Below are 12,401 nucleotides of genomic sequence, written 5' to 3'. Positions count from 1 at the left end.
CCAGTGACAGGCCTGGTTTTACATTTCAAATTAGACCAATTTTTTATAATGACAATCTTTCCGTAGTGCGCAGGTTTCATCATTGACAAGATATTGGCCCGCGTACTGCGAGTTTGACATATGTGCATTTATATGATGAACATATTTTTTACTTTTTATTGGCCATCAGACGAGCCATGTGATCTAGTTCATATCTGTTTTTGCATAAATATCCATGTTGAACAAGCAGGCGCAGAATTGAGAATGGACATTAATCACGTTACCAAACGTATAACAAACATACACTTACCTATGCAGGAAAGGGCACCAAATACATTTACAGCCAAAAACAAAAATGTGCCAATGTTTATTATTATTTTCCATACATTTATTCAGCCCTCCCAAGTCTGACTGCTGGTGCGTCCTGCCAGACTAGGTTGTGTTTCCTCTACAGCAGCTACATTTGCACTTGTGTCAAGGTGCATCATAACTCTTTATTATATTATCGAATATAATAAAGAGTTTTGACATTGGAAGCGGTTGGAAGCTGCCACAACCCTGGGGATTGTTGCAGAGGACAGTCAACTGACTACAGCTATAAGCAGTTTTTCTGTATGTTTTTGTTTATCTTGTCTAAAGTAAAATATGTTTTTCATTTTTATCTTGAAGCCAAAGGGATGAGGCAAATTTTGGCAAAAGATATTTGGACTGTGGTCACCTGACTTTTTAAAATGTTTGTCCTTTTGGCTCTGTGCTGAATTCAATTCATTTAAAACGAAGTAATTTAAATGTATCAAAGTGAATCACATTTGATCAAAACAGACGTATAGAATAATTTGCTATGTAAATGACCAATTGCAGCATAACTGTAACAGATAGTCCAGTAAAACCTTCTGTGAAATCCATCCCTGTGAAGTCCAGTTATCCAGCTGTTGGTAACCCGTCAACTCCGTGGTCAAGTGAGGACTTGCGGAGGAGGCAGACATCCAGCTGTCTGTTCCCCCCCTGCCCACAGACTTGGCCATTAGAAGGTCACTCCAGCCCCGTGTGAGATTAGGGGGCCCGGCAGAAGCTCGCTCCGTCAGTGGAGGTTCCTGCTCGTGATAAGATAAGATCCACCGTGGTCCTTGATTGGATTGCCACCTGGGTCGTAGATTGGCCTGTTGGGACACATGCAGCCTCTTCCTTAAGTGCTAAGCCTTCAACAAGACTGGGCTGGAGGGCACGTGCTGCGTCACGCCGTCGTCTCATTGGCCCTGATCTGTGATCTGTGAGACTCGATGTTCGCACGTAAGAGAACGTCAAAAGAGAATCACACACTTATCTTTGATCAACGAAAGTATGATCCATACTGGTGAATTCTAAAGCAACTTAAAAGCTAGTAAAGTTGGAAGTAAGGAGGTTCATCTCTTCCAGTGGAAGGTTGTATTTAACCTTAATTGCCACAGAAGAAGAGGTTTTAATGTTAAACTGTAACACTCCTAAAAGTCTATGACGTGATCCTTTGCAAATGAAATAGCTGCTGTCATGTTGGACTCATAAGAGTTCCAGTGGATTCTTGGTAAAGTAAAGCGCTCCGATAAGCTTCTCAATCCACTGGCTTTGCATATTCTGTACACAGCTGCATTTATTTATTATATTTATTAAGTATATTCCAAAATGTTGAGCTAGTTGAGCTAAACGTTGAGCTAAACGTGTTTTTACCCGCGATTGCTTTCACATGTTTTGCCTTTGCTTATTTTCAAAGTCCGTGGAGATGTGTGTGTGCTCATGTGGACTTTCTCACTTCGCTCACGTTGCTCTTCATCTCTACCGATGGGTGGAGGACGCGCTGTCTGGGCCGCACGGCAGACTGTATTGGGATGTTTTGAACGAGGTGCCTCTGGCCGTGACCGTCTTACTTGGCGTGGGGGGCTGCTCAGGGAACACGGTGGGCCCCAGTGACTCATCACTCAAGTGTCTGCGAGAAAAGCCGAGCCTTTACCAGGTAGGAAAATGAATCCGCTATTCCACACGGCGTGTACGTGCACTAACGGGATCAAGTGGTCGCGCGCTGCAACGTGTGAGGCCTGCTTCACATCTCGCTCGCGTCCACGTGTGAAAGTGGCGGCTCGCAGTTCGTGCATGTTTCCAGTGAAGACGTGAGAGCGATGAATTGTTTCCTGTCTGCACCAGTGAACCCATTCAGCGCGGGTATTAACTCAGGGGTACGAGCTGTTATCCGCAGAAAGAAACGCACAGCTGGACCTGACTCACAATACACACTCTGGCTTCTGGCCAATCTACACAGCGCAGCTGAGTTATGAAGTGCAGCAGGACCCCTCGGCAGTGAGTGTGCGTCGCTTTACGCCTTTCGGGATACGATCACGCTCACAGGGCCCTCAGTCACCGGAGAATTACACAGCCTAAAGCCAGAAAACCCAGTGTAATATTTTGGGTCGTATTTGTTCGACACACAAGCCGTGTGGTCAAACGAAGGTGAAAGTATAGATTTATTTAGATTTGAATGCTGTATGATTGAAGGCTTGTACATTTTCTTTTCTCGTTGTTGATGCATCACTAATTAAAGTATGATTTTAATTATTTTTATATTAATAAAAATGCTGATAATAGTAATGCTGATTTAAGAGAACGCGTAGCAGATGTCAGGCTCTTCTACCAACATTAAATACGGAATTTTTCCAAATTGATTCAGGCTACTTTTGCAAGCATTCTTTAATACAAATCACTCAAGTCAAGTACAGCACCCCAACTGCTGTTCTCAAGTACAGTATTGAATTTCCCGATTACGGATCATAATGTCCACCAGCCAGTGCTGACAGAATTTAACAAATGTCTCATCCTGCGTTCCATAATATGCTTTCTCTTGCTCTTTGTTTGGATTTTGAGCGGGTACGTTTTTATTTTGCATTTGCACTTTTCAATACTGACGTAGTTGAAAACGACTTTTATAATTTTTGTGTTAAAAGATTGTTGATGAATTCCCAACGGTTCTGATCAAATAAACAGAAGCACATTTTCTTTCTTATCCCCATGTGTGCTTCTAAATGAAAGACCACGCTGAGAGTCTGTGTCCTAGAATAGGAAGAGTAAAGTGACTGCTCTGACTTGGCAACTCATAACGGCTTTAGTGCCAGGTTGGGTCTTTGCACAGCGGCGGTTAGTGATTTCCTCATATAATGGTCAAATCCTTTTCACATTTTCACAAAAAAAGATTAAATCCTCTGTGAGAGTGAGAGTCACTGTCAATGGGAGCTCTGCTGTCAACTAGATTTACATCTCGAATTTCCACCAAGCTTTAAACCCTCAGGATTTCAAGGCAAAATACCTTTTTGTCGGTTGCCTGTTGACCTGAAGGTGTTGGTGTTTTTTTTTTCTTTTTCTAACATTTTTCCATATGTTCCTCTCCTGTCACATGCTCAAGTGGGCTTTTGCACCCTGGTAACAAACCACCTCCAACACCAACACTGCATGTGCGTTGGTGCAGAGCTTCACTGCCAACCGTGGAGCAAAAGCAAGCTGCTCAAAACACAAGGCCTCGGGATGCATTCTGGTGATGAGGCAGAGAATAAACATAAGGGGCCCTCGATATCGCAAATCTGCCGTCTTTCTCTAATCAGCTACCCAAAGGCCGACATCAAACACAGCCACTGGCTGGGAATCAGGGTGAGGCAGAGCAGATGATTGTTTTATCGGTTGGAATTCGCAGATATCTTTTGAGTGTGAGTGTCCAGCTGGAGGAGCTCACCGGGCACAAACAGCTGGCGAGAGCCGTGTCCGATAAGAGGAGGGCCCGCACACAAACACAAAGCATTTTCATTTTGACTTTGTTTTGGGGGTTTTGCAACAACAACGTTATCTTTGCTCTCCTTGGAGTTTGCCAGATGTGAATACATTCTAAAATGATTCTAGAACATCCAAATGCAGAGAGGGATGCTAAAATCAGCCCAAAGCTAAATGACTGGTTGTTTGGCCCTTGAAATTGAGGTGATGTTACAAACCCTTATTTCTGCACACATAGAAATGTTCACACATAGTAAACTCCCAGTGGGGAACTATCAATAAATATAAACAAATTTTGTTCCTGTTCGACTGTAATCTGAGTGTTATCTGGGTTTATTCTCCTGGCCCTCTCCCCCCAACCCGCCTCGATGCTGTGTTCTTTTCCTCAGCGGGTCCTGCCATGTCACTCACAGATTGCTATCCCGCTTTGACGTCTTTCCAGGCTGCGTTCTTGCCGTTTGGCGCTCGGCTGCGTGCAGACTGATCGCCATCGCAGGTAGCATCCCCATCGCGCTCGAATATGTGGGTGGCACTGATAACAGCGGTCAACTAGGCTTTGGTCCGGCTCCCACTTCCATCTGTACAACCTCGGTGATCCAGAAAAAAACAAGATCCAGACAGACAAGACTCACGCACATGCGCAGGCATCAGATAACACGGCGTGATCGCCTCTCGGAGACTTGACTTCTCAGCACTCAACCAGCCGTCTCTATTTTCTGCTTTGCAGTCTTGGATGTATCTTATTTAAATTGTGCAACCCCAGTCGTTGTTTTTCAAACATTGCACCGCGTGTCTCTGTTTTGTGCCTTGGAATACATTGTGGTCTCTTTGATTATTTTTTCCTGGGAGGGAGAGTGTGTCCCTAGATTAGTATCGCGTTTTGGCTAATTAAAGGATGTTTGGGGTTTTCTCCGCATCAACACCGGATCAGCAGGCACTTAATGAGCTCTGTCAATAGAGGAAACCCAAAGAACACTAAGCCGCAATGACACAGAGGCCCGACTGCAAGGTGTCTGCTGGGTAATATTGTGAAAGTGTTGCATTGCGACATTGATGCAAAGTGTTTATGAAGTGCACTTGAACCTTAGTGGGATTTAATTGGCCCGAAAGGTCATGAAATTGCAACCACATGCTCAAGACAGGACAAACAAAGCAGGCGCTACAATTACAGCGCCACGGGCATCAACACGTTCTAAGTCTAACTATGTGGCTAAGAGCAAAGAGTCGACGAGATCGCGACTCTTTGCTGTCCTGGCTCCCAGATGGTGGAATGAGCTCTCCGATGACATCAGGACCACAGAGAGCCTCTACATCTTCCGTCGAAAACTCAAGACACACCTCTTTAGACTCTACCTTGACTAAAACACTAGCAAACCGTAGCACTAACAAATGATAGCATTTAAATTGTACTTATAATGGCACTTTTCTATAACATGTTTTTGTAACTGCTAATTTGATGAAAAATGTACTTTCTTGTTACTTGTTTTCTGAGTTTGTATCTATGTGGAAATGCACTTATTGTACGTCGATTTGGATAAAAGCGCCAGCTAAATGACATGTAATGTAACGTAGTGGCTTCGCTGTACAGTTAGGACCGGGTATGTGGGTTGTTGCTCCAGTAGGCGCTATGTTTGCTGTTGAGTTAAAGCTGTATTGTTTCTTTCTTTTAACATTTTGCTTGTTTACACACGCTAATGGTATTCTCTGTGACAGGCCCAGCTTGCGCTGCTACAGCTGTCGTCCCTTGTGTGGAGTGTGGTTTCAGTAACGTGATAGTAGACAAGGCTCCATCCGTGGCTTCTGGCAAAATGCACCCCAGTGACCCCTAAATCCTTGTGCCAGCCTCCTGATGATCAATGGCCTCCTGGAGGTAGCTGCCAGAGGGACAGCGCAGCGCCACCTGATCCAGAGCCATTAGAGGCACTGGGAAGCCTGGTGTTCCTGCACCTCGTCTCTCCACACCCTCTCTGTGTGACTTAGGCCTTTGGGACACTTGTTTTTTCGATTTGTGGCCTCCGTTCATCCAGTCACGCTGGGACGCATCAAATGCCAGGACATGGCCCCAGGATGGGATCCTCCTCGAATTTGGATCCGACTCGTCCAGACCACTTAGAACTGAGGTTGCCCGGCTTGTACAGAGTTTGGATCGCAGTGAGGTGTGGACGGCATCTGGCCACAATCTTGAATCCTTATCAAACATGTCACATGATCTCCCCCCCCCACACATGAGTTGATCTCTTCAGGAGGGCAAAAGGAGGAGAGTAGGGAAAACCAAGGCTGGAGCACAGCTGAGACACGCTGCCTGATTCCCCGTCAAGTAACCGCTGATGAAAACCCAACGAATGTGGATTTCGCTTTTTCAAAATAACAGCTTTTGACAAAATAACCCCAGTTTTCAATCAATGAATCAGCAGAGCCTTGTTAGCGGCAGGAATGTAGCGCGGGCATAGCAAAACAAATAATTTACAAGAATTCAAACTTGTTCATCAGCCGCTCTATTGCTCGTAATATATCCGATCTGATCAGGTGGGCTGCGTCGAAGTGTGGACCAACATATGCACACACAGCTACGTTCCAGTATGATCACAGTGTAACCACGGCCAAAGGTCTGTGGCCAGTCTTGCCAGACCTCATGATGGCATCTCGGCGGGCTGCTTCCATTGTTCAACCCCGCTCTTGTCAGAACCGATCAAGCTTGGTATTATCACTGTTTAGTTGCAAAGACCTCTGTAGGGGTGGGTCGGTAGGGCTCCGGACACAGACACACGATGACAGGGTGGTCGGTTTAAATATATTTATTTTGTTTACTTCCGCTCGCAGGAACGCCGCTCGCTCGGTCGGTCTTCCCCCCCCTCGCTCTCCCCCGCCTCACTGCTATAAAGGGGAGAGCACACACACACATGTCATTATCCCCAGGTGATTGTTATTATTTTCACCTGGCACTGTTCCCCGAGCCACTCCCCCTCTCTCCCACCTGCAGCCGGGCTGAAACCACGCCCGCCACCACATACCCCCACCGCCCGACTTAGGCCGGGGAGCCGTCCGGCCTAGCTTACTCCCCCCCCCCTCCCTCCAGCGGGCGGGAGAGGAAGTCCGCCACGACCATCTGCGTCCCCGGCCTATGGACCACCTTGAAGTTAAAAGGCTGCATGGCCAGATACCACCGAGTGATCCGGGCGTTAGTATCCTTCATGCGGTGGAGCCATTGGAGCGGGGCGTGGTCCGAACAGAGGGTGAATGAGCGTCCCAGGAGGTAGTAGCGCAGGGAGCCCACCGCCCACCGGATGGCCAGGCACTCCTTCTCCACCGTGCTGTACCTGGCCTCCCTCTCCGACAGTTTCCGGCTGATGTAGACCACCGGGCGGTCGACCCCCTCGACCTCCTGGGACAAAACGGCCCCCAGCCCTCTGTCCGACGCGTCGGTCTGCAGAACAAACGGGAGAGAAAAGTTAGGTGTGTGGAGGAGCGGCTCCCCACAGAGAGTCTGTTTTACCTTCTCAAACGCCCGCTGACACTGCTCCGACCACTGGACCGGATCTGACGCACCTTTCCGGGTCAGGTCGGTCAAGGGGCTGGTGAGGTCCGCAAACCCGGCGATGAACCGTCTGTAGTAACCTGCCAGCCCCAAAAACCGCCTCACCTCCTTTTTCGTCTTGGGGCGCGGGCAGGCTGCAATTGCCGCTGTCTTGTCCACCTGGGGACGCACCTGCCCCCCCCCCAAGTGGTACCCCAAATACCGTATGTCCCTGTCGGTCGTGAACGCACCCCCGCAGCCTCTCCCATTAGCGTGTTAAATCCCTCCCAATCCGTCCCCAAAATTACGGAGTGCGTCAGGTGGGAGCTAACCGCGACCTTTATTCTATATTTTCTCCCCTTGAACCTAAGTTCGACGGACACTATGGGATACTCATGAATGTCCCTGTGCACACACCTAATTTTCACCCGCGACGCTTCTACCAATGCCCCTGGCCGAACCAGGCTCTGATGTATCATGGACTGCGAGCAGCCCGAATCCACCATCGCCTGGCGTGTACCCCCCTGGATTCTTACCGGAACGCGGTACGTCGCTCCCGGGCCGGGGGAGGGTGATGGAGCGCCGGCGACCCGGATCACCTGCCCCACCTCCATCAGCGGGCACTCCCTCCGCAGGTGGCCGAGCCGCCCGCACTTCCAGCACTCCTGCCCTGGCGTTTGAGAACCTCCCGTTGGGTCAGGAAGGGTGCCGGGGTTTGCTGCGGTCGGGGGGTCCCGGTGTACAGCTGCCGGCGGCCGACGTGGGGTTGGTGTGGGCCGCTCCGTGGTCCGCTGCGGGCTCCCTCCGGCTGGCGCTGCTGCCGGTTGCGTCGCAGGCAGCGCTCCCTCCCGGCCGCCCCGTCCGCTGCGGTGCACCGCCAGGTGGTCCTCGGCCAGGGTGGTGGCCGCCTCCAGCGTCGGTGGCCGGTGGTACCGGACCCACGCCGCCGTCCGGGCCGGGAGCCCCTCCACGAACTGCTCCAGTACCACCGCCTCCAGGACTTCTGCCGCTGTCTCCACCCCCGTCGGCCGGAGCCACCTGGCGGCGGCGTCCCGGAGCCGCCGCCCGTAGGCGAACGGCCGATCCTCTGGCCTCAGCCTGGCCCCCCGGAATCGCCGCCGGTGGTCCTCGGGCAGCAGCCCCAGCCAGTCGACCACGGCCTTCCGCACGGCCGCATAGTCTCTCCGAGCCGCCGGGGGGAGCCCCATGGCCGCCGTCTGCGCCTCCCCGGTCAGGAGGGGCACCAGCCTGACCGGCCACTCTTCCTCCGGCCAGCAGCATGCCTCCGCCGTCGCCTCGAAGGCCTCCAGGAAGGACTGGGCGTCGTCCTCTGCCGTCATCCGGTGGAGGGTCAGGCCCGCCATCGCCGTCGGGCCCGGTGGTGGTAGCGGGGGTCCCGACCGCGACACCAATAGCTCCAGCGCCTGGGCCTGCCTCCCCACCTGGGCCTGGAGCGCACCCAGGAACTGCCGGTTAGCCTCGGCCTGGTCTCTCTGAAACGCCGCCAGCTCCCCAATCATCTGGCCCAGTGCCAGCGCAGGTTGGGCCGGCATCGCCTGCTGTCCCTCATCCGCCATTCCCCGCGTTGGGTGCCACTGTAGGGGTGGGTCGGTAGGGCTCCGGACACAGACACACGATGACAGGGTGGTCGGTTTAAATATATTTATTTTGTTTACTTCCGCTCGCAGGAACGCCGCTCGCTCGGTCGGTCTTCCCCCCCCTCGCTCTCCCCCGCCTCACTGCTATAAAGGGGAGAGCACACACACACATGTCATTATCCCCAGGTGATTGTTATTATTTTCACCTGGCACTGTTCCCCGAGCCACTCCCCCTCTCTCCCACCTGCAGCCGGGCTGAAACCACGCCCGCCACCACAACCTCAAATAGCGAACAGATAATTGCTGCAGTGTTCTCTTTTTCCCCATTAGAGCCTCTTGGCTCTTCCTCTCCACTGTGCTCTGTTTGTGCGTCTGTGTTTTTCAGGTGACTCACGTCTCCTGTAAATGTTTCTGTCTGAAATTGAAGTTCCTTTTCTTTCAAACCTCTCTCCTTCACTCCCATTCCTCTTCCAATTCTCTCTCCCATCTCTCAAGCCAGGGCCTCAAAGCCAAGCCAGGTATGATCATATCTTGGTTGTTGTTATTCCCAGAAGAGCAATGTGCTTGCTTTTTCCATAGTCTGGGCTCAGGGGGAGTAAATATGCGAAAATGAAAAGAGAGCGAGAGCACTGAGCCTCTGATCTATTTGTTTGGATCACCATCCAGTTATCTCCATGACTAACTGTTCGGTAATTTCTTCCACTTTCCTCTCTCGGAGGGACGTTTTAATGATTTGTGCAGCACTTTCATGGACCACGGCGCTAAACAGCCGTTTGTGTTGCTTTCCTCCAGGGTTTACATCTGTGGAGGACTGGTAATTAGGCTTTGATGCTTCATGTTTACTCCGTTGGTGCTGCTGGTGTCTCTTGTTACATGGCTTCATGCAGCATCACAGTGACAAGTCTTTAAACGCAGAGCCCCTGCCAGAAAATTCAAATCACACTACACTATGACACTTACTGGAAAGAATAGAGAGCAGGAGTCTGGCGTGCAAAGATAAAGTCTGTGTGTGTGGGGGGGGGAGATATCAAGAGCAGTATTTGTCATATCTTGTCTACTGACAAGACGGTATTTATGGCATTTGTAACACTACGCAAGATACTTTTGCCTATTTGAGGTTCACATTTGACCTTTGACCTCAAACAAGGTTCCGTAAAGGTTAATTTCATTGTGATTCTTGAGCTTTTGATCATATCACATCATCCTCATCAGCAGATGGATTTGGACGTGTACTTTGTTTTATTTTTCCTTGAGCGATCGCAAGGGAACGGCTTTGTTTGGGATACACACATTCTGTTTTTTATTATCCGAGCTGATTTAAATGGGTTAGCTTGGCTTTTGTCTGACGGTGACAAAGTCCCCCTACCAGCACCTCTAAAGCTCACACATTGACATGTCATATATTGCACTACTTTCATGTTTTGGTGCACAGACTCCATGGGTCCACGTTGCATGGCAGCCCCACACTGTGACGACACAATAGCTCAACAAAGGATTTTCAAGCATAACCACAAATTAAAATCTGTATATCTGGTGACCCCTAATGATACAATTGACATCTTTGCACTGAGCTTTTAATGTGAGAAGCTCTAATGATAATATTATATGCCTAAATTGTTGAACTGGCGGATTCAGAATACTTGTCATTATCTAATTTCAGTAATTTAGCAATTTACACTGATGTGCGAAGGACTTAATAATATTTTAATGATACAAAAGCTGTGTCTGGCGTGAATAGCACAGATGCACAATGACAAAGAATGTATTGATTTGACAGTAAATGGGATTAATAGCACTCTACGAAAGTAGACTACAGTCAAGGTGTTCATTGGTCAACTTCTGAAAACTCTAAATCACATCATCGACATTACAGATCGCTGGTTCTGTTATCAGCTTCAATGGATGCCTTGGCTCAGCTTCACTGACTGGGAAACACGTTGTGCCAGTGTGTTTGGGAGCTGTGAATCGTTAAGTTACTGTCGGGGTTGTCCTATCTTATAATATGAATCCTTGTGGGTTGAATTAGTGATTTGCAGCCTTTCTTCGTTCACACATGGAGCTATTACAATTATTGTTGGAATACAGGGAAGAAAGTACAAAGAAGAGTGTCACACCGATCCCTTCTCATCGTAGCAAGAGAGAACGATCAAGGATTGTTTAACAACTATGGCGTCAACAGCTCTGGTACCGATTAAATAGTGCTATTTGAAAGCACGGACAACGATAGAAAGCCAGATCCTTGCCCGGGATAAGTTGAAGTTGCGTGCACGCTCAGGACATTAACCAGCCGACTAGATTTGGTCCAAATGGGGGAAAACAAGAAAACAACCGTTTGTGTCCCAACACATTACGCTTGTTTTCCCCGCCTCACTACCAGACTGTGAAACATCCATTTTAAATGGCACGCTGAGAACCAAAAGGCAGATAGAGAGATAGTAACAGGGGACCCGCCGCTAACAATTTTTTCCCGCTGCTAACAAAGACTCCTCTGTGTGAAAGTTCAGACCCCGCCGAGGCTTCGTACCGCCGCTAAACAAGTGCCTTTTAGGGAGAACGCAGCGGGCCGCCTTACTGAGTTTATCAGCAAAGGGAGTGTATGAACAACCAAGGAGCCCGATAAAGAAGAACAATCTACATCACAACAAAGCAATTACACCAGGATAGTTACCGTGCCGCATTGGTGGTTTCGGTTGTGTTTGAGTAAACGCGAGAATATCAAAGCTTTGGCGTTTGCACGCTGCGGCCGTGTGAACTGGGGTCACATGACGCGCTGTGAATTCTCATGCAGTCACAACAGCCGCCTGTTGTTCCTTTATGTGACTTCAATCCCTTTCTTTTGCCTTACCAGGTTGAGCTGCATCTGAAGCCGATCCAATCCCTGCTGCGCCACCAGAAGCCACTGGTCTTAGTGCTGAACTCCCCCCAGCTGCTGATCTGGAAGATCAAGACGGAGAACCTGGCCCTGGGCGTTAAACGAACCTTTCATGTGAGTCCCTGCATCACTCAAAGCCTTTAAATCCTACTTCCTAAAACGACGTATTCATTTCCTTGCATGGTAAACTGTGCTCCCATTTCGGTAGCCTTCTCCCTCAGAGGTCGGCCCAGATAAAGGTGTGTGCGCGGCCATCGCGGCGAGGCGCTTGTTTCTGCGTATACACACGTGTAGCGTTTCATCAGTGCATCCTGAATTTGCTACAAGTGTGCATTTGTCTCAGAAGTGTGCAGATGCATTCTTAGCGTTTTATTTTGTACGTTTTACATGTAAGATGATGAGTACAAGTTTGATTATTATGAACACTCTCAAATCAGTATTAATGTTAATTAATACTAATGTTAATATTAATGTTATTTTTCCAAACTCAAACCAAAATCCCTCCTCCGCACAATGGTGGTAAATGTATTTACATAAAACAATGTAAGGTCCCCTGTCAGCTTTATTCAACCCCTATAACCACGGGCCGTATTCCCACCACCTCCCTCCACCCCCCCTGTTAGCAGTCTTGTTGATAACTTGGCAGCTGTTCAAA

At 49.1% G+C, this 12,401-nt stretch overlaps 1 protein-coding gene across 2 annotated transcripts in view; it reads left to right on the top strand.

Moving 5' to 3' along the window:
• The window catches only part of tgfbr3 (transforming growth factor, beta receptor III), a 58,953-nt gene that overhangs the window by 17,323 nt on the left and 29,229 nt on the right, over window positions 1-12,401 (top strand). For both annotated transcript variants that reach the window (XM_037469751.2, XM_062563233.1), the window contains exon 4: window positions 11,723-11,860. In XM_037469751.2, coding sequence (XP_037325648.2) covers window positions 11,723-11,860 — 138 coding nt within the window. The remainder of the gene's footprint in view (window positions 1-11,722; window positions 11,861-12,401) is intronic.

This window comes from Pungitius pungitius, chromosome 7, assembly GCF_949316345.1.
Source record: "Pungitius pungitius chromosome 7, fPunPun2.1, whole genome shotgun sequence".
In the NCBI taxonomy this organism is placed as follows: domain Eukaryota; kingdom Metazoa; phylum Chordata; class Actinopteri; order Perciformes; family Gasterosteidae; genus Pungitius; species Pungitius pungitius.
The sequence above is the reverse complement of the archived record's forward strand: the minus strand, read 5'-3'. Positions and strand labels throughout refer to the sequence as shown.